Source organism: Chrysemys picta, chromosome 1 (assembly GCF_011386835.1).
Source record: "Chrysemys picta bellii isolate R12L10 chromosome 1, ASM1138683v2, whole genome shotgun sequence".
NCBI classification, from domain to species: Eukaryota; Metazoa; Chordata; order Testudines; family Emydidae; genus Chrysemys; species Chrysemys picta.
Genome location: NC_088791.1, coordinates 132,798,325 through 132,818,979, shown reverse-complemented (window position 1 = coordinate 132,818,979; position 20,655 = coordinate 132,798,325). Strand labels below are relative to the sequence as shown.

The 20,655-nt window shown below is 45.2% G+C and overlaps 1 protein-coding gene and 1 long non-coding RNA gene across 2 annotated transcripts in view; one reads left to right on the top strand and one right to left on the bottom strand.

Moving 5' to 3' along the window:
• ANO2 (anoctamin 2) overlaps nucleotides 1-7,022 on the bottom strand; it is a 308,666-nt gene extending 301,644 nt beyond the window's left edge. Inside the window, exon 1 of the mRNA XM_024103099.3 lies at nucleotides 6,864-7,022. Coding sequence (XP_023958867.2) covers nucleotides 6,864-6,882 — 19 coding nt within the window. The 5' untranslated portion in view covers nucleotides 6,883-7,022. The remainder of the gene's footprint in view (nucleotides 1-6,863) is intronic.
• Nucleotides 7,023-7,067: 45 nt separating this feature from the next.
• On the top strand, nucleotides 7,068-17,687 carry LOC112059258 (uncharacterized). Its single transcript, XR_002888523.3, has 6 exons — nucleotides 7,068-7,380; nucleotides 9,835-10,084; nucleotides 10,654-10,845; nucleotides 12,973-13,075; nucleotides 17,404-17,463; nucleotides 17,550-17,687. It is a non-coding gene; the product is annotated as an uncharacterized LOC112059258 (long non-coding RNA).
• The last annotated feature ends 2,968 nt before the right edge of the window (nucleotides 17,688-20,655 follow it).

Genomic DNA, 20,655 nt, shown 5'->3' with positions numbered 1-20,655 from the left:
GGTAGTGCAGAAGTCAGGAAATTTCCCCACAATAGCGGGACCATTCCCCCGCTTACACTTGCATCTTTGTGGGTTCAGTCATAAGGCTGTGCGCTTTGAAAAACCAGTAACCCAATCTTTCCTCAGTACCTGAGTCACCACACACTGCTTACCCAAAGAATTAGCATGGAGACATTCATGTTCCAACAACATAGTCTCCCCAACAGGCTGACCAAACACAGCCACTTGGTTATCATAGGGCTGTTTAAATTCCCTGACAATTTTCATTCCATCTGAAACCTTCTTAAAGCTATCCACACTGGATCTTTCCAAAGCAAGGTCAGTGGATCTATACACCTCAGAGAGACTTTGGCAGTTAGGAACTGAAACAAGTCTCCCAAACAAACTGTTGCTTTCTCTATACAATGATTCACCCTGAGTTAACTCAATCAAATCACTTCCACACCCCTCAGTTGCAGCAAACTGCTTGCAAAAACTACCATGAAGATTTCTCTCTTCAGGAATCTTTCAAAGCAACAATTCATCTTTCACAGAAATTCTGCCCTTACCCTTTTCACCTAGGGCTTGCTTTAAAGCAGTGGTGGGCAACCTGCGGCCCATGCCACTTCCTGCAGCTCCCATTGGCTGCAGGAAGTGGCATGGGAATGGCAAACCATGGCCACTGAGAGCTGCGGGAGGCCGTGCCTGCAGACGGTCAATGTAAACAAACTGTCTAGCGACCCGCCAGCAAATTACCCTGACAGGCCACAGGTTGCCCACCACTGCTCTAAAGGAACATTTTCCTGAGCAACAACAGACTCTTTCTGGGTTTCACTTAAATCCAGAATCACCTCTGGGACAACTGATAAACTTTTAAGTAGTATTAACTGAGAAGCACCTTCTGTTTGCTCCACAGAAAAAGAACTGAAGAGAAACTTTTCCTCAGCCGGCTTGCTGCTGCTGCTCTTCAAAACAGACACATAATTGGAGATAACCTTTCCTTTGTCCCAGCACCCAGGGCTGATTTCAGACACATACCTGGAAAGTGATACAGCTTCTGTAACAGGCAAGTTGCCCCTCTCAACAGATAAACTGCTATTCTCCACAGAGTCTCATTACACTGAGCTACTTTAAGAAAATCGCTTCTCCCTTTTTCAGGATGACTTTCACAAATTTTACTTGCCAACAATCCATCATTCATAAAAAAAAAAATTACCCTTTTCTTGGTCAGTTAGGGCTTCAACTTGACCATCAACTCAATCTGTTCTAGAGAAACATTTTCCTGACCAATGAGTTTTCTCTGTGCTTTATCTAATTCCAGATTCACTTCTGAGATACTAGACAGACATTCAGAAAATTCATTTACACATAAACTGCTTTTTTGCACAGACAAACAGCTATTTTCCACCTTCCCCAGGTTAGAGTCACCCTCTCCCTGGCCATTGCAAAACTGGTTAAATACAGGCAACTGCTCAGAGTCATACAACATACCAACATTGTTATAAACTGGACTTTCAAGATGATACAGTTTCTGCCATTCTTCCATTGCTCAAGTCTAGCAGTTTCTTGTTGCATCTGCCGAACCCTCTCCTCAGCAGCAAGCTGTTCCATATGCCTTGCATGGGGTTCTTTTTCCAGCTGGGCCAAGGCTTGCTTCTCTAGCATTCTAAGTTCTGCCAGTCTTTGTTCAAGTAGGGTTACCATACGTCCGGATTTTCCCGGACATGTCCGGCTTTTGGGGGCTCAAATCCCCGTCCGGGGGGAAATCCCCAAAAGCCGGGCATGTCCGGGAAAATCGGGAGGTCAGCCGGGCCCGCGGGGAGCCGGGCAGCCGGGCAGGCGGGGAGCCGGGGGAGCCGGGCCCGCGGGCAGCCGGGCCGGCGGGGAGCCGGGGGAGCCGGGCCCGCGGGGAGCCGGGCCGGCGGGGAGCCGGGTCGGCCGGGCCCGCGGAGAGCCGGGCCGGCGGGGAGCCGGGTCGGCCGGGCCCGCGGAGAGCCGGGCCGGCGGGGAGCCGGGCCTGCCGGGCCCGCGGGGAGCCGGGCCCGCGGGGAGCCGGTCAGCTGGGCCGGTGGGGAGCCGGGGCCGGGAGCCGGGGGGTGCGCCGGGCCGCCGGGGGCCGGCAGTGCTGGGCGGGCCGGGGGTGGTCGGCCGGGGCCGGCACCCCAGGGCCCGAGCCGACCCAGGCTGGAAACGCCGGGGGGCCAGCCTGGGCCGCGCCTCCTCCCCCCACACCCCCCTTACCTGCTTCAGGCTTCCCGCGAATCAAATATTCGCGGGAAGCAGGGGAGGGGGCGGAGACTTTGGGGAGGGGGCGGGGTTGGGCGGGGCTGGGGGCGGGGCCGGGGGCCGTGGAGTGTCCTCCATTTGGAGGCACAAAATATGGTAACCCTAGTTCAAGACACAGGCTGTCTCTCAGGGCTTGCAGCTTCATTGCTTCTGCTGATGCCACCTGGCTCATGGTCACTGATCTTTAACCTTTAAAACTTAATATGAACATTCAAATTTTTATAGTGTGGGGTTCTGAACCAAAGCTTAATTGACTGGTTCTGTGGATCCTGCCGACTATGCTACTGTCATCGTGCCTCAGTGGGTCACAACTGAGGATGCCAAATTCAGGATGAACTGCTGAGAAATAGGGCAGTGGTGGCTAAGACTGGTGGCTAATCCCCCATCGGATATACCAAACCAGCAACAAAAGTAAACTTTTGTTTTACCACACTGGCTAATAAAATATAAAGACAGTTTTCTCAGGCTTTCCAGTTCTTATATATCACCACCAAAAACACTGGATTCAGAGATGAGTGGTTTTTTACAACCAGTCTCATCAAATGAAAGATTCTTCTGATCCCAAAGGATCAGCCACACACCCAGGTCAATATATAACTTAGAACAGCGATCGGCAACCTTTGGCCCACAACCCGCCAGGGTAAGCCTCCTGGCGGGCCGGGCCAGTTTGTTTACCTGCCACGTCCGCAGGTTCGGCCAATTGCGGCTCCCACTGGCTGCGGTTCGCCGCTCCAGGCCAATGGGGGCTGCGGGAAGCGGCGCGGGCCGAGGGATGTGCTGGCCGTGGCTTCCCGCAGCCCCCATTGGCCTGGAGCAGCAAACCACTGCCAGTGGGAGCCACGATCGGCCAAACCTGGGGATGTGCAGGTAAACAAACCAGGCTGGCCCACCAGGGGGCTTACCCTGGTGGGCCACGGGCCATAGGTTGCCTATCCCTCACTTAGAACTTACCGAAAAATCACGCTGATGCCAATCTTTTAGTATCTAAAATCTAAAGGCTTATTCATAAAAAGAAAGAAAGGTGAGAGTTAAAATTGGTTAAAAGAATCAAATACGTACACTAGTTGCAAATTTTTTGGTTCATGCTTGTAGCAGTGATGGAATAAACACCTGGCTTAAGTCAAGTCTCTAGAGTACATCCACAGCTTGGATGGGTCATTCAGTCCTTTGTTCAGAGCTTCAGTTTGTAGCAAAGTTCTTCCACAGGTAAGAAGCAGGACTGAAGACAAAATGGATGTGTTTCCAGGGTCTTTTATAGTTTTTGGCATGTGGAGGGCATCCCATTGTTCTTACTGTGGAAAATTACAGCAACAAGATGGTGTTTGGAGGTACATGGGCAAGTCACATGTTCATGCCCAATTTTGCTCAGTCATTGCAGGAAGCCATTACCTACACTCCTGACAGCACGTTTACATGACAGTCCATTCACTGTTGAAGGGCGTCTCCCATGGTCCATTGTCAACCAAGTGTTTCTTGATGCGCCACTTAATTTGAATAGTCCCTTCAAGATGTGCTGGCTAGCTACCTTGTGGGCGGGATCCCAGGAGCAAACATTTGAAATACAAGTATAAAGCCAATACTCGTAACTTCAAATATAAAAATGATACATGCATACAGATTGCATAATCATAACCAGCAAATCATAACCTTTTCATAGACGCCTCCCTAGACAACATTTGTACAAGATTTGCTGCAAATATATAACAGTGGTTGCAACAATAATCTATATGGTTATATTTTAATTAGATAACATCACACCAAGCCATCCACATAGTATATAAAGAGTGTGTGTGATTTACCTTCCTTATACTGACCTCTCTCCATCCCAGCCCCCAAAAGCCATCTGAAAGGCCTTATTTTCATTTACCCTGATGTAAATAGGGAATATTTTTTCTATTGAAAACAATGGGGGTAACGATGGTATAAAACTGGTATAAAACTGATGTTAACAAGATCAGAGTCAGGCCCAGAATCTTAAGGACTACTTCACAACATGGACTGTGATATGAAGCATGTTACAAGAATAATAATTTTGCAGAGGGCGGGGCTAGTTGGGGTGGCATAATAATTAGGGCTGTCAGTCGCAGTTAACTCACATGATTAACTCAAAAAAATTAATCACGATTAATCGCAGTTTTAATCACACTGTTAAACAATAGAATACCAATTGAAATTCATTACATATTTTTGGATGTTTTTCTACATTTTCATATATATTGATTTAGGTTACAACTGCTCACTTTATATGATTTTTATTACAAATATTTGCACTGTAAAAATTATAAACAAAAGAAATAGTATTTTTCTATTCGCCTCATACAAGTACTGTAGTGCCATCTCTATTGTGAAAGTGTAACTTACATATGTAGATTTTTTTTGTTACATAACTGCAGTAAAAACAAAACAATGTAAAATTTAAGAGCCTACAAGTCCACTCAGTCCTACTTCTTGTTCAGCCAATCGCTAAGACAAACAAATTTGTTTACATTTACGGGAGATACTGTACTGCTGCCTGCCTCTTATTTACAATGGCCTGAAAGTGAGAACAGGTGTTCGCATGGGACTTTTGTAGCCGTCATTGAAAGGTATTTACATGCCAGAAATGCTAAACATTTGTATTCCCTTTCATGCTTCAGCCACCATTCCAGAGGACATGCTTCCATACTGATGACGCTCGTTAAAAAAAATAATGCATGAATTCATTTTGTGACTGAACTCCTTGGCTCTGTTTTACCCGCATTCTGCCATATATTTCATGTAATAGTAGTCTTGGATGATGACTCAGCACATGTGGTTCGTTTTAAGAACACTTTCACTGCAGATCTGACAAAACGCAAAGAAGGTACCAATGTGAGATTTCTAAAAATAGCTACAGCACTTGACCCAAGGTTTAAGAATCTGAAATGCCTTCCAAAATCTGAGAGGGATGAGGTGTCGAGTATGCTTTCAGATGTCTTAGGGCTTGTCTATACTTACGCGCTGGTTCGGCGGCAGGCAATTGAACTTCTGGGTTCGATTTATCACGTCTTGTCTGGACGCAATAAATCGAACCCAGAAGTGCTCCCCGTCGACTCCGGTAATCCTGCTCGGCACGAGGAGTACGCAGAGTCGACGGGGGAGCCTGCCTGCCGCGTCTGGACCGCGGTAAGTTCGAACTAAGGTACGTCGACTTCAGCTACGTTATTCACGTAGCTGAAGTTGCGTACCTTAGTTCGAATTGGGGGGTTAGTGTAGACCAGGCCTTAAAAGAGTGACACGCCGATGCACAAAACTACAGAATCCGAACCACCAAAAAAGAAAGTCAGCCTTCTGCTGGTGGCATCTGACTCAGATAATGAAAATGAACATGTGTCGGTCCACACTGCTTTGGATTGTTATCAAGCAGAACCTGTCATCAGCATGGATGAATGTCCTCTGGAATGGTGGATGAAGCATGAAGGGACATATGAATCTTTAGCGCACCTGGCGTGTAAATATCTTGCAACGCTGGCTACAACAGTGCTATGAGAACTCCTGTTTTCACTTTCAGATGACATTGTGAACAAGCAGCATTATCTCCTGCAAATGTAAACAAACTTGTTTGTCTGAGCAATTGGTTGAACAAGAAGTAGGACTGAGTGGACTTGTAGGCTCTAAAGTTTTATATTGTTTTATTTTTGAATGCATTTTTTTGTACATAATTCTACATTTGTAAGTTCAACTTTCATGATAAAGAGATTGCACTACAGTACTTGTAGTAGGTGAATTGAAAAATAATATTTCTTTTGTTTTTTACAGTGCAAATATTTGTAATCAAAAATAAATATAAAGTGAGCACTGTACACTTTGTATTCTGTGTTGTAATTGAAATCAATATATTTGAAAATGTAGACAACATCCAAAAATATTTAAATAAATGGTATTCTATTATTGCTTAACAGTGAGATTAATCATAATTATTTTTTTTAATTGTGTGGTTAATCGTGATTAATTTTTTTAATTGCTTGACAGCCCTAATAATAATACTGCATCTCTCTTGTACAGCATGCTGAGTCCCAAAGCTCAGAGTAAAGATATAAACCCCTGAAATCAATGAGCTATACTACAAACAACTGTGGAATTTTTAACTATACAAACAAAGGTAATAGTGCAATAATATTAATAATAAGCATAAGCCTAATGTTATACATTAGGGATTCAAACTTTGCATGTTTTATACACCGAGGGGACTTGTTTTGTACATATGGGAACTGAGAGTTTATTACATCTTAATACTCCTCTGAAAAGGATATTGTTCTCCCTCTCAATTATATCTGTAGTAAGGGAACCACAGAAGAAAAGAGCAAAAATCCAGTATTACTCACTGCCTGTGACTTGCTTTCTCATGCAGGTCATACAAACTGTCCAGTGACTTATTTTTGAGACTGCCATTAGAAACCAAGCCCCGCTTATAAATCCAAGAAGACATTTTTTTTTTTATGGGCCAGAGTTATTGGCCTCTGAAAATAAAATGCACTAAAGGAAAACAGCTGGAGGCCATACAAGATATTCCTTGCCCTCCTCCCACTCAATTACTTTGTCTCACAGACAATTAACTATGAAGCAGAGGGTAAACTTACCGTGTGCTTGTGCTTCCATATTGCAGTGAGGACTTTGGCTGGAAGTTGCAACAGTACTAAAGCTGTGGCTATGTTGATAGTGTGTATAATCTGCTCCTGGTTCTGTACTAGCTTAATTGGTGAACAGCACTAGCAGCTATTTCCATCGCAGCTTGAGCCTGCTTTAAGCAAACTACACACTGGAGCTAATTAGCCAGACCTTCTGTTTCAGTAATCACCAGTACAGAGGGAAGGGAAACAACCACCCACAACCTGCGAGGCCATGGCACCTCTTTGCTGAAATTCCAGCATCTTTCTCTCCTGATTCATAAAGGATCAACAACAGCCTGGCATAGTCATTCCTAACAACTCCCTGGATGGCAAGAGGAGGGAAAATAAACCCAAAGCCAGAGCTTTAGATCATATTCAGCTCTGTCTCAAAAAGACATTGCTGCAAGGATTAGATGTTCCTGGTTTCTTTCTCCTGCCAACAGTTCAGTTTGTGTCTGCAACACTCTGCTGTGCTACCTGGCGGAAGGTAAGTGGGGAAATTTTTTTATAAGGCTGCATCTCAGCTGCTCATGTTACTGCACTGCCCGGACATTGCACACTCATTCCTGCATGAAATATTCAAGGGATTATCTTGTAATCAACTGTATAATCAGACCAGGCAATGGGTGCTGCTTAGCCTTCAACCCTGGGGCTGAAGCAATGTTTCAGGGAGACAAGTCATTGTTGACTTAAAATTTCTCTCTCAAGGAAAACCTATCTCATTGTGAAAAGCCTGGGGAAAGTCATTGTTCCCCCTGGAGTCCCAGGTCTTCCTCTCCCTGCAGCCTAAAATCTCTCACTGCCACTTCTTCTCCCCAAGGGGAATAGGAAGAGGAACAGCTGCAGGAGCAAAAATGAGGTTTGACTAGAAAGTTTCTACAGCATGAATTAAATAACCAGCTAGTTTAGCACTGCTTGCAATAATATAATATATTATACAGACATTTCCTTCCTCTGATGGGTTTAGGAGCAGGGATAGAACAGTAGAGAATCCACCCACTGAGTATTAACATCACAGAAATTTCCATATGATTCCTTCACTGGGAAAGAATTGGTTTATGACTGGTAAGGGTGTGTGTGTTCCTTTGTGTGTTCCTTCTTAGCAGAACACCTGTGTGCTGCATGCACAAAGTTGCTCACCTCAGTTTGACCTCTGACCAGTTTAAGTCTGATTGCTGCCCTAGTCCTAAGACAGCATCTAGCACTTTCTACATCATGAAATAGCAGGATATGCTTCAGCTGGACTGAAGGAAATAAGACTAAAAACAGTGCCTAAGGAATCATCCCAAGATTTGTTCATCTTGGCTAATTTATAGTCAATGTTAGACATGGTGGCCTGATACTGCTCTCTCTTACACTGGTGTAACTCTCTTGATTTTATAGACTGACTCCTGATTTACTGGGGTGTGACTGAAAGCACAGTCCGATCTGTCATCTAATGGTTAGAGCAAATGACTGGGAGTCAGGACTGCTGAGTTTCATTCCTGACTGTGTCGTAGATTATTTTGTGGCCTTGGGCAAGTCATTTATCTTCTCTACAACTTCACCTACCCATCTGTCTAATGGGGGATAGTAACACCTAGTGTTCCTCACATGCATGTTGTGATGCTTAATCCATTAATGTTCGCAAAGTGCTTTGAGATACTTGGATGAGAAGTGCAAAGCAATACCATTCATTGAGAACTGGTAGAAAAAACAGACAGATTTTGTCAACAAATTTCAAATTTATACAATGTTTTGACCGTCTCTATTTAATCTCTCATTTCGAGTGCCAGGATTGAATACTTCCTGGTTGTCCTGCCAGGGGGAATCAGTGGAAGCAAAACACCATACAAATCTTAGTGGCAGCTGCAAAATGTATTCTGATAAACTGTTCAAAACCAGAATGTCTTTCAGTTATATCCTGGGGCAGGAATGTTAAGGAAATAAAGGACATAACTTTCAGGTTACAGCAAATGCAAGAATCATTGGATCCCATGAACGGGGAGAGATGCTTCAGATTGCTTTGTAAGCCCTTTAGGGACAGGGACCCTCTTTTTTTTGTTCTGTTTGTCCCGCGCCCAGCCAATGGGATCCTGGTCCGTGACTGGAACTCCTAGGTGCTACGGTAATACTACTACTACTACTTATACATAATACAATTAAATTACATGAAAATCCTTTTCATTATCACAACTACTCCACTATAATTGTTTGCTAAGCCTGTTGGGCCTAATCCTACAAACACAGCCACACAAAGGGCCTGATTCTTAGTTGCTCTTCGTGTTGTGTAACCACTTCCACCTGTACAAGGAGGATGTAAAATCTTACCACATCAGAAAGATAGCATTTTATGTGACTTGGGCCAGGTATGAACAGTTATGTAAGGCGCAGAGTACTGGAGAGTTGAGGTTGTAAAGTTTACTAGTCCTGGGAGATCAGGGAGTACTCCAAGTGAAGCAGGATCTTGAACTTCTGCTTTCTCTTGATCAACCTTTATAAACCCGCCTAATAAATAGTAAACCTGCTAGAGTGAGTGCCTTGCACTAGGATATTTTATTGATTGGGGGGTTATAGTGTATTTCTTTGCACTATTGTTTATTTTTATCGATATTGTACCTTATGTCAATTAGACATTAAGACCTATAAAGAAAAGATCTGCCCATTAATTATGAGGCATATATGGGAACCTAGAACCAGATCCAACTATGGATCTGTGTCAGCACAGGAGTCTGCCTGTATGCTTTCAAATTACCGGCTCCAAGACACCGTAGCGATGGGCCCATTACAAATAAGCTAGGATAGGCAAGATAACCATTAGATAGGGAAAGTTCTTATATGTATATTGTTGCAATATGATGGTAAAAAATAGTCAGCTGAGTTAGATGGAGAAATGAAATCTTTTATAGACTAAATCATCTTATTGCAAAAGGCTTATCTAAGTGTCCTTGTCTTTCCCTAGGTACCTGGATATGGTGTTAGCTGATAACACAGAGCAGTGACAAATAATGCCATTAGACCAGATTGTGTTTCACCTGCTGGAGAGGAATGGTGCTTAGAAGTCTGTAAAAGTTGACTGAGAGATTACGTGCTTTTAATTATTAAGGAGTTATATAAAACTCCTCCCCAAATCCATTTAATGTTCCTGTAATCTATCTTCTCAAACATGGCAAGTTCACCAATCCACCTCTGGTCTCTGCTGAAGTTGTGGGGTAAGTTCTGAATAGGTGACTAGGAGGCACATTAAAAAGTTGTTACTTAAAATAAATAACAAGCCTTGCAAACAATATGCACAATTAGAAATGTTGACATTGTGGGGCAGGAGGCGGGACTGGGGAAGACCCGGCCGGTGACTCCTACCCTGCACCAAGCTCAGCTGCTAGTCCCAGCTGGGCTGGGGAGGACGGGACTTCCTCTTCCCCTGCACAGCATTTGGGGTTGGGTCAGACCCACCCCCAGATTTCTCCCCTGGCTGCAGGAAGCTCTGCAAAGTCCCCTGTCCTGCTTCCTGCATCCATTGCTCCTCAGCTGCAGGGGGAGGGATCCCTGTACAGGGAGCTGCTCCCCCATCTGCCCAACCCCTGTGCATCCAGAGCCCCTCATATCTAGATCAGTGCAGCTGATGATCTTGGTGACCCATATTCACCACCACAAGGAGTCAGCGTCACTAGGAACAATGGCAACATGGAGCATGGGGGGAGTGGGTGGATGGAAAGAAATCATCATTGAATCAAAGGCCTAGTGCTGACAGTAATTCAGAACTGGTTCCTCTCCCTGACAGGACTTTCGTGCAGAGGCAGTCTGTAGTACCTTCAGACCCCTTTGTCAGAAGTAATGGAGATGGACGAAAGAGAGTCTGCCGGTATTCCTTGTACCACCCGGCAAATGTAGAGCAGGAGAAACAATGTCTCCTCCTCATGGCTTAGCCAGTGACAAGAAGAGAGGGGATATGCTATTCACCTTCAACCTAAAGGTGAGCCCAGGAGTGGGGCAAAGAGCCTGGCTCCTCACCAGGGTCATAACGGGAGTGCAGCTCCCTCTCCTCAGCTGAGAGCAGGGCACACCCCTTCTTGGTTTGGTTAACAGCATTGCCTTAGAGCAGTGGTTCTCACCCTATTTACCATTTTGGGCTGCATATGCATCTCTCTGTGTTATGTGGGCCACATCCACACGATATATATATATACTACCTGTATGGCTCTGAGGATCTCACATGGGCTTCAGCTGTGTGCTGATTGGGCCGCAGGTTCAGAACCACTGCCTAAGAGACTCCTCTTCCCATGAGCTGGTGAGGTGAGAGCGCCCCTCCTGTTTCCATCCAGCCTCGCCCTCTTGGCCGTGCAGGGGCATAAGAGTTATGTGTTGCCACCAGAGCAGAGGGTTGGGATGTCATGTCTCCTATCCACTCTTTGTCTCCAAAATACCTCCCACCTCCAAGGATAATGAGCTGGAGGCTCTCCAAGAATAATCTTGAGAATTTTCTTGACCCTTCTGCATGGGCGGCAGGTATCGTAGGCAGTAAGAGGCTGTGCCTCCCCAAACAGACTGGCGTGGCCCTGCCCACGCTCTGGCCCAAGCCAGGCCCCCTCCTGTAATTTCCTTCCAGCGCTCTGCCCTGGTCCAGGCTGGGGTTGGGCTGGCCTGCCTCCCAGCAGGGACTGGGGTGGCTGCTGCTGGGGCCTCGCTGCCCATTTGGTGCTCAGACCACGCCGCCTGGTGCACTGGAACTGGGGGTGCTGCAGCCATGCTGCCCAGAGCTCTGGGACTGGAGCCTTGCCACCTGGCGCTGGGAGTTTTGGACTCCTGCAGGGGAGGGGGGCAGAAATGGAAAGGAGGGTGGAAGGGGGGAAGGGGCTGGGGGCTAGCTTCCCACAATGACCGGATCACTGACCACCAGTGCCTTTCTGCATCCTCTCCAGCAGCTTTCTACTGGAAAACAAGTCCCTGGCAAGAGAGAAACCCACCCCAGCCTTTGCTAGATTTCAACATCCTTCAGGGGTTTTGCTGGCCCTGGGAACAGCTGCTAGAGTGGGTCAAAATTCAGAATTTCTGTCTCGTAGGAAATTCCAAGACTTTGAAATCTGGTTTTATCATTAATCAAAATGAAAAGTCAAAAGCTCTGATTTTTTCACAAAACAAAATATTCTGTTTCAATCTTATCAAAATGTATACTATCTAAATCAAAGCAGTAATCAAAATTAAATGTTTTGACTTTACTGAAATGACGCATCTTGATAATGTCTCACAAAAATTTGGACAAATTTGATACAATCCTGAAAAACGTTTAAATTTTGTTGAATCAGCATTTTCAGACTGAACTCTTTTTGATCTATTGGCAGCATTTCCTCGCAATATAGTCTTTTTTTCCTATAGTTGACAAGCAAATATACCAAGATGCAAACCCCTCAGTCAAACCTGAGCATTCAATTCCCCCCACACCACCACCACCCCTCCCAGACAATAGGCCTAGATAGTAGATTTGGTCGTGTCACCTGTTGTGATAACTGGGCCTACAAATTTACCCTAATTGTAAATTCAACTGGTGAAAAATGAGTAAAAGTTCATGAATTTTCACAATAATCTGTTGCATACAACTGTTTAAGAAAAGATGTGAGAAGGAACCCAGAAAATTTGAATTAATTTAAACAGAAAGGGTCTACTGATAACACCCCAGGACTGTGTTAAGATTATGATTGGTAAACAAGAGGAGCAGAGGACTGGAAATCAAGGAACCCAATATTGGTGTATCAAAAATTAAGCCCAACTGCTGGACAAAATAATGAGAGGCTATATTATTCCACCCCCTCACCTGTATGGGGCCCTTAACAAGAGACTTTGAGGGGGAGAACTTTAACATTCACCTTCACTGCAGTTGCATTAGAAGGATTTGTTGTCATAACATGAGGCCTTGATACTCCAGTGAAGATGCTTAACCATCATCGCTGCATGAGCGAGGACCCCAACCTGATACATGTGAGATTCTGCTCTGTCGTCCCCTCCCTCATGTGCTCCTTCCTGCCCCCCCACCATCTTCCTCTTGTCCTTTCTCTTTCTCTGCTTTTCACCTGATCCTGAAATCAACTGTGTTGCTGTGATCCAGCATGGTCAGATGAGATGGCCCTCCACCTCTGTCCAGCCTGAGAAGGACCAGTGAAAGACAGGGACCTGACCAGACCAACCAGATGATGTCCCTGACTGAGGAGGTGAGCTAGAGTCCAAAGCAGCAGCTGTCGTGGCTGACCTGCCAGCCCAAAATCCCTTCTGTCTGTCTTTTGTCTAAAGTCTTTTGTCTGTATCATTCCTGATGCAGAATTGACCAACAGAACTAACCCTTTCTTCTCCACCAGGAAAGATTGTTTGACTGAATCAGAGACTTTAACCAATGTTCACAGTGTACAGAAAGGGACTTTGATATGTTTTGATTGTTTGTTTGTTTGTTTTGCATAAACAAACAATCAGTTTCAATGCTCTTGACTTTTTTTTGATTGTCTTCCTTTTGTGTGTTTCACTCAATACATTCCTAAACTTTGGCATGAATTTTATAGTATGTTTCCCATAAGTGGCATGTGAACCCCCCCCCCCCATTCGGGGAGGCTAGACCCTGACCCCATCCCATCTGCCCCCGCCCCTGCTGGACCCCCAAGTCCCCCACTGTGCGAGACGAGCCCCACCCCAGCTGCCCTGAGTCCCGACCTGCCGCCTGCCCCAGGCCACTGGCCGACCCGTCCTGGATGGCCCCAGCTGCCCTGGCCTGCCCGGCCTAGCCCCTGTTGGTTTCAGGGGAGAGACTGAGTGAGGGCAGGAAGAGGACCAGCGTGGGCGGGGCCATGGGGAAAGAGTGTGATGCCGGAGTGGGGCCTCGGGGCTGGGCCAAGGCCTGGCTGTTTGGGGAGGTTTAGCCTCCCATGGCCTACCATACCCACTGCCCATGGTGTTTGCCATGGTATTAAGCAGACTAACGTCTCTGTATACTCCAGACCTTGTTCAACACTGTTTAATATTGAACAGTGACTGAGTATGTTAACAGCTTTAGCATATATATTACATCTAAATTAATACAACATTTTTAGTGCCCAATGTGGACCCTAAAGGGTTAAATACATATGTAGAGTTTGGCCCCTGGCAAACAAACAATTATTTTCAAAGTTCTAAGTTTGTTTTAAAATTCTTAAATGTATTGAGCTTGTTTAAGAGAAGCATGCAAAGCAAACCCTTACTATCTTTGCTTTTTTAAAAATCAGAGAGGGTTAACAATTGTTTTAAAGTACATTTTTAAAAAAATCTTTAAGTGCTTTTTTTAGTTGTATTTTGAGGTTTATAGTTTCTGTAATGGGCAATAATTTTTGAATGTTTAATTAAAGTATTTTTAAGAAAAAGCAAAAGCTCTTCAAATTAAGTGTTTTAAATTATTGAAGTTAAAGTGCTAAAGCAGACTTTTACTGAACTAACATCTTGGGTAACCCTCTTATTAACAAAATGCCAGCTTAATTCATGGCTGCTACTGCATTAACTGTGAATTGAATCTCAAACCACTAGAATCAACAGTTCCTACAACACCAAACTGTTTGTGAGGGGTTTTTTTATGATTGTTTTATTTTTGCCCAATTTTTATATTGTTTTGTTTTTGAAATATTTTTCGTAGTTCTTTTGTGTCTTTCACAATTTTTTTTCTCCAGTTTTGTTTTTGATGTCAAGGATTTTTGTTGTTGTTTGCATGTGAGACAGCACAGTGTTAGTGTTGCAGATTAGTTTGCCAGGTTCAGCTAAGTTGCCATGATGGTCATGGTGGCTCACAAATGTTAGTGGCAAAACAGGTGTGGAAGATCTGTGATAGACTAAAAATGCCTGTGAATTTTTACTGCCTTTGGGTGTTGGAAATGTCTCATGAATGGTTCCAAAAGAACATCTTATTTCTGCTTTGCAGAAGGACGCAACACATTTGGTTAAAAATTACATCAGAGCTATTTTTTTTTCTCCAGATAAGCAAATTTAACCACTAATGCAAACAATTGTCACGGTTTGTGTAAATGTACAGCTTTAACTGCGTAAGTGGCAAAAGAGGGCTGGGAAGAAGTTTTTTTCCATCTTTATCCATTTTGGATGTGTAGCCAAAGAAGTCATAAGAGCTGGTTTGTTTTTAAACATTTTATAAACATAGAAGAGCAGCAGTTTTGAGATTTGTTTTAGCTACAAATGAAGCAGGTTGTAAGTTCTTAGCTTTAACATCTAAAAAGTGTACAAAAATTACAGTTACAATCTAATCAAGATTTGCAATTCTTAAGGGAGACACACAGACTGAATTAGTCCAAACAATGAGCCTATTGCTATAGCTCAAGCACTGTTAAAATCATTCCTGATAAATGAGAACGGTGAGAGACTGAAAATCAATGAACCAAAATTAGTATGTTGGATATTGAGCCCAGATGGTGGACAAAATGAGGGGATGGGCTATTCTGCCCATCACTGCCTTTTGGGGTCCTTAAAGAAAGAGATTTGGGGAGAAAAATTGGCTGTTGGAATGAGCATCACTATCATGGCTGAGGCCCGCACTGTCTCCTGGGACCTACGACCTTCTTCACCCCAAGCCTGACAGATGTCCTGACCAGTCTGAACTAGAGAGAGGGAGCCAGATGACATCACCACTTCCACCAATGCCTCCTGAATCCCAAACACTGTCTGGATTCACATCAGAGGGGCAGCTGGGCCAAATTTGAGTCAGTAATATTGCGACCTGGAGTGGTGGGGCCACAACACTACTCAAATTTGGCCTGGCCACTCCTCCAGCATGACAGAGGGGCAGCTGCCCAGAAACCTGCTGCCCTAGGCAGCTGCCTAGCTAAAGCACCTTGTGTATAAATCCCATCCCAAACAACAACCAAATAAAACCTCTAATAACCACTCCACATGAGAGTTGAAAGCATTTATATAATCAGCTTCAGTGGCTAATGCAACAGGGAGACAATTTCTTGGCGACTCAACTCAAGTGCCTTCACAGCAAACAGCTTTTAGGCTATCAGGCTACTATCATGTGCTCAGTAAAGCCAGGAAGAAGCTGTGTGTGGGAAGGGGCTGCAGGCTGAGGCAAGAGGTTGGAGTGCAGGAGGGGGTATGGACTCTGGGCTGGGGGGTGCGGGCTCTGGGCTGGGGCCAGAGATGAGGAGTTCAGGGTGTGGGAGGGGGCTTTGGGCTCGGGGTGCAGGGCTGGGGATGAGGGGTTTGGAGGGGTTCCGGGCTGGGGCAGGGGGTTGGGGCACAGGCTTACCTCAGGCAGCTCCCAGTCAGTGGCACAGTGGGGCTAAGGAAGCTCCCTGCCTGTCCTGGCACCACACAGGCCAATGGGACTGTGGACCCGGTGCTCGGGGCAGGGGCAGTGTGCAGAACCCCATGGCTCCCCCACCTAGGAGCCGGACCTGCTGGCTGCTTCCGGGGTGCAGCACGGTGCCAAGACAGGTAGAGACTAGTCTGCCTTAGACCCGCAGCACCACCAACTGGACTTTTAACGGCCGGGTCAGTAGTGCTGACTGGAGCCGCCAGGGTCCCTTTTCACCGGGCGCTCTGCTGGAAAACCGGACACCTGGCAACCCTAGACACATTAATGCACAGGACAAAGGCCAACCCAGGCCTTCTACCTGTGACACGTTTTATCTCTCTTTGAGGTAGGGTGACCAGATAGCAAATGTGAAAAATCAGGACAGGGGGTGGGGGGTAATAGGAGCCCATATTAAAAAAAAAAATAAAAAATATTGGAACTGTCCCTATAGAATTGGGACATCTGGTCACCCTACTTTGAGGGTGGCAATGAGTTGCTGGGACACTATGGGTATGTCTACACTGCAACAGAAAACATACAACACTGAGACTCAGAGCCCAGATCAGCTGATTTAGGCTTGCAGGGCTGAACAGTGTAGACATTCAGGTTTGGGCTGGAGCCTGAACTGTGAGCTCTACCCACCTCTTAGGGTTTCATAGCCTGAGCTCCAGCCCGAGCCCAAACATCTACATTGCAATTTTATAGCCCCACAGTCTCAAGCCCTGAGAGCCAGAATCAGCTGAGCCAGGCTGCAGGGTCTTTGATTGCAGTGTAGACATTCTCTGTGCTCTAAAATGTAGAATAGGGAAGAGGTACCTCTGGGCCACTCCCCACTTGACCATGTAGGGCAGGAAAGACATGGAGCTGCTGGGACATTTCCTAGCAGCAGGTTCTATCACCTTATAGTCATGGGGAAAGTTGTCCAACTACATGGAAGGGAGAAGTGAGAAAAGGACCACCAGGACACTGATTTTCAGAGGTTGGGGAGAAGAAGCCACTAAGACACTCTCCCCGACTGTTCAAAATTAATCTTAATCGCATCTTGTGTGGCACAACCATATGGCTAGCCCATTTCTAACATGGATACTTTGCTAGATCCCACAGTCCAAATGCAACCTATGTAGAGAACATGGTGACTGACATCCAGCTTGCATTTGGACCCACTTCTCTTCACACCTGAAATGTCCATTTTTTTGACTTGACTGTTTTGTTTTTTTACAGGTGAGAAGTTTGGGCCCTGAGAGTTATTTATTAGATAGGACCATGGGGGTTTATTTCAAGGTGAGTGTTCTGATGCATTATCCTCCCAGTTTAATGGCAGCGTAGTATTTTCTCATGACCTTTTAAAATGTAATTGTTTGTTGCAGGCAGTGGGCTGATGGCTATACCACCACAATTGAACAACAAAACGAGAGAGATGGGCTGAGGGAGCTTGGCTGAAAAAGATTTGCTATAAAATGAGTACTTTGTATTGTACTGAAATGGGTGGCCTCTGTCAATTGGAGCTGCATGGCACCTGTACAGATGCTGACACAGCTGTAAATTCTCAGTCAGGCAGATTCTTGGCCTCCTAACGTTCCACGCTCCTTCGTCCATTCCACTATCTGGGAAATCAGGAGTCATGGATTTCACTCTGAACGTGAGAAGATTTGGACTAATCCCAGTTCCTGGCAGTCTGGTGTTCCAGAGTTTGTGACTCTCAGCTGAACAGGCCAGTCAGTTAGGCCCTGGGCTCTGTAATCAGTCATGCGTTGTTCAGTCATGGCTCCTGTGCTATGATATGGTGGAAGCTAGGTCCATTAAGAACCTAAAAGGGCCATACTGGTACCTTGAAATGGATCGATTAATGAACGGGAAGCCAGTGCAGACTGCAAAGCACTGGTATTACATGTGATCTTAGGAGATATGCTGCCATGTGTTGGACAAGTTATAACTTCTCCACAGACCTTTACCTTCAGCCCCAGATAGTGCTTTGCAGTAAAACCAACTTGGAGGTGCTGAATGCATGGATCACTGGGGCCTAGTCTTCTTCTGAGAGGAAAGGACAATGTCTTGTTGCTAGCCAAAGATGAAAGAAGGTGATTTTGATGACTTGCTATTTGGGTATCCAAGAGCAACCATGAGTCTAGCAGGACCCTGTGGCTGCACACCATTCTGACCATGTGCCCTAGAGTTTAGGCTAGTGTATTGCCTATCATTTCATGGGAAACATCAGCACACCCATTGAAATCCCCAGCGAGGATGAATCAAGAGGTAGAGAGAGCAGCGTCCAGGAGAGGAAGTCAGAAAACTGGGACAGTAAAATGTAAGGAGTATGTGGTGATAGGCTGCAGTGTGAGATGGCAGGGAATGGGGAAGGGAATGGGGAAGCAGAGGGTGAGATGTTCAAAGAAGTGGGGAAAACATCAATTCAGCCCTGGCTCTGATTGCAGCATCACTTCCTACTTCTCAGAGATGTGACTGTTTAAGCAGGGAGACATCCTGGGGAGGTAACTTCTGCAAGATGAAAGAGGTCCAAGGGCAAGTGTCAGAGATGGCAGAAAAAGCCCGTGGCATTGTTTACAAAGAAGTGCTGATATGTCGTATAATGCTTAATCACACTTTATTTCATTATGAAATACACTCAAGAGACCAAATAACCAATTTCAGTCAGGTTTATTAATATGGTACAGGCAAAGGGTTCTATATGTTACCAGTCTCCTAAGAGCAGCCCTAGGCAGCGATGTTATATTCACCTGACGCAGAAGATGTACTCCCCCATTTACACATTTCAGCTAGTATTATTTATATGATTTTACAAGTTACCCCTCTTCAACCCTAACTTGTTTTGTTGTTTCTTCCTTATCTTTGTTCTGGATAATAACATTCCAGGTACTGATCCAGCAAGGGACTTCGCTATTTAAGATATTGAATGGATGTATCTTGATTTTTGACAACTTTTCTATTCACTTATGCCAAATGCTTACTTCTGCAAATGTGAGGAATTATGGGATACTTAGCATAAGGGAACAGGTGTAGGCTTGTTTACACACACACACTGTGGTGTAGGCTGGTTTACACACACACACTGACAAAATGGCCGATGTTGGTATAGTGGGTCCTGTGCTTTTCTTGGCGGGGGGCTAGGACGCCACCCCCTTGCCTCTGTTCTTGGGGCCCTGCTAGTGGCCTGGGAAGGTGGTAGAGGGAAGCAGGGGAGGAGTCTGGGTTTGCTCCTTGCTCTGAGCCCCAGCCCCTCTTTCCCCCTTGCGTAGGGTTACCCTCTGTCCTTGACACTGGGGGAGGGAGTCTCCCTGCTCTGCTGGGGTAGGGTCTCTCATTCTCTGGTCTTCCAATTCTCAGCAACACACCTCCAAACTCCAGTTCTTGCTCCACCCTGTCTGCCTGAAACAGTTTTTTTTTTAAATTCGGTTCCTTACAGGGTCTTAATTGGCTACAGGTGCTCCAATTAACCTGTAGTAACCTTCCCTAGTCTACAGGGAACCACGCCTTAATTAGCCTAGGCTTTATGCCCACCCACTTCCCAGCACCCAGTAAGACCACTTTCCCACTGCTCCCTGGCCATGTTGTATCACAATTTATATAGGCATGCATTAACTACACCATAATTGGCCTACACCATATCTATCTAATATATAATAGATAGAAGTGATGTGCATAATGCATATTATTAGCATGATATATATTTATATGCTTCTAGCATCTATATTCGTGAACAGAGGACAGGACAAGGAGAGCTTTGCCATTCAGGGAATAGATCTTGAGCCAAGCAGACTTGACAAAAAATGTATATGATGGTTGGCTCACACAGAAGTTGGGGGCTTTTTTGATTAGGGAAACAAGGACTACTATGGGGTAATGCTTTGTGGTTATCTTGTGGATAGGAGACACCAGTGATGGATTGGGGGGGGCGGAGTGGGGGCAAAGACAGATCTAGAGGATCAATGTGAATTGATTTGGAATTGGAGCAGAAGATCCCATCACTAGAATCAGACCATCTCTGGAGTAATGGATGCTTGCACTGCCTATGAATGAATAGAGAACTTCAAGGATGTCAATCAGCACCTTCCACCAGCACTAAGGAGTCGCTTTAGCATTCATTTGTAGAAACGTTGCAAAGTGATACTTGGCTGACTGAGTCATAGTCAGCTATGTTTCAGTTTGCTGAGAACATTATCATCTTTCTCTCTGAGGTATCCCATCATACCTCTCAAGCTGCTGAGGCCTAAAAGTGGGACACAATGTGTGGCAAAGACCCAATATGAGGGAAACAAATAAATTATTTGGTCAGGAAACTTGAAATACCATGGGATTCATTTCTTCAGTGTAAATAACTCCTTCTGTAACCTCTGGTTCATATTTTCATTTCGTTTTCTTTCTTTGGAGGTAAATAATATTCAGTGATGATAAAAGTGAGGGGAAACCAAATGTATGTAGAACAGAGGTAACTTTGATATTAAATGAGTGACATCC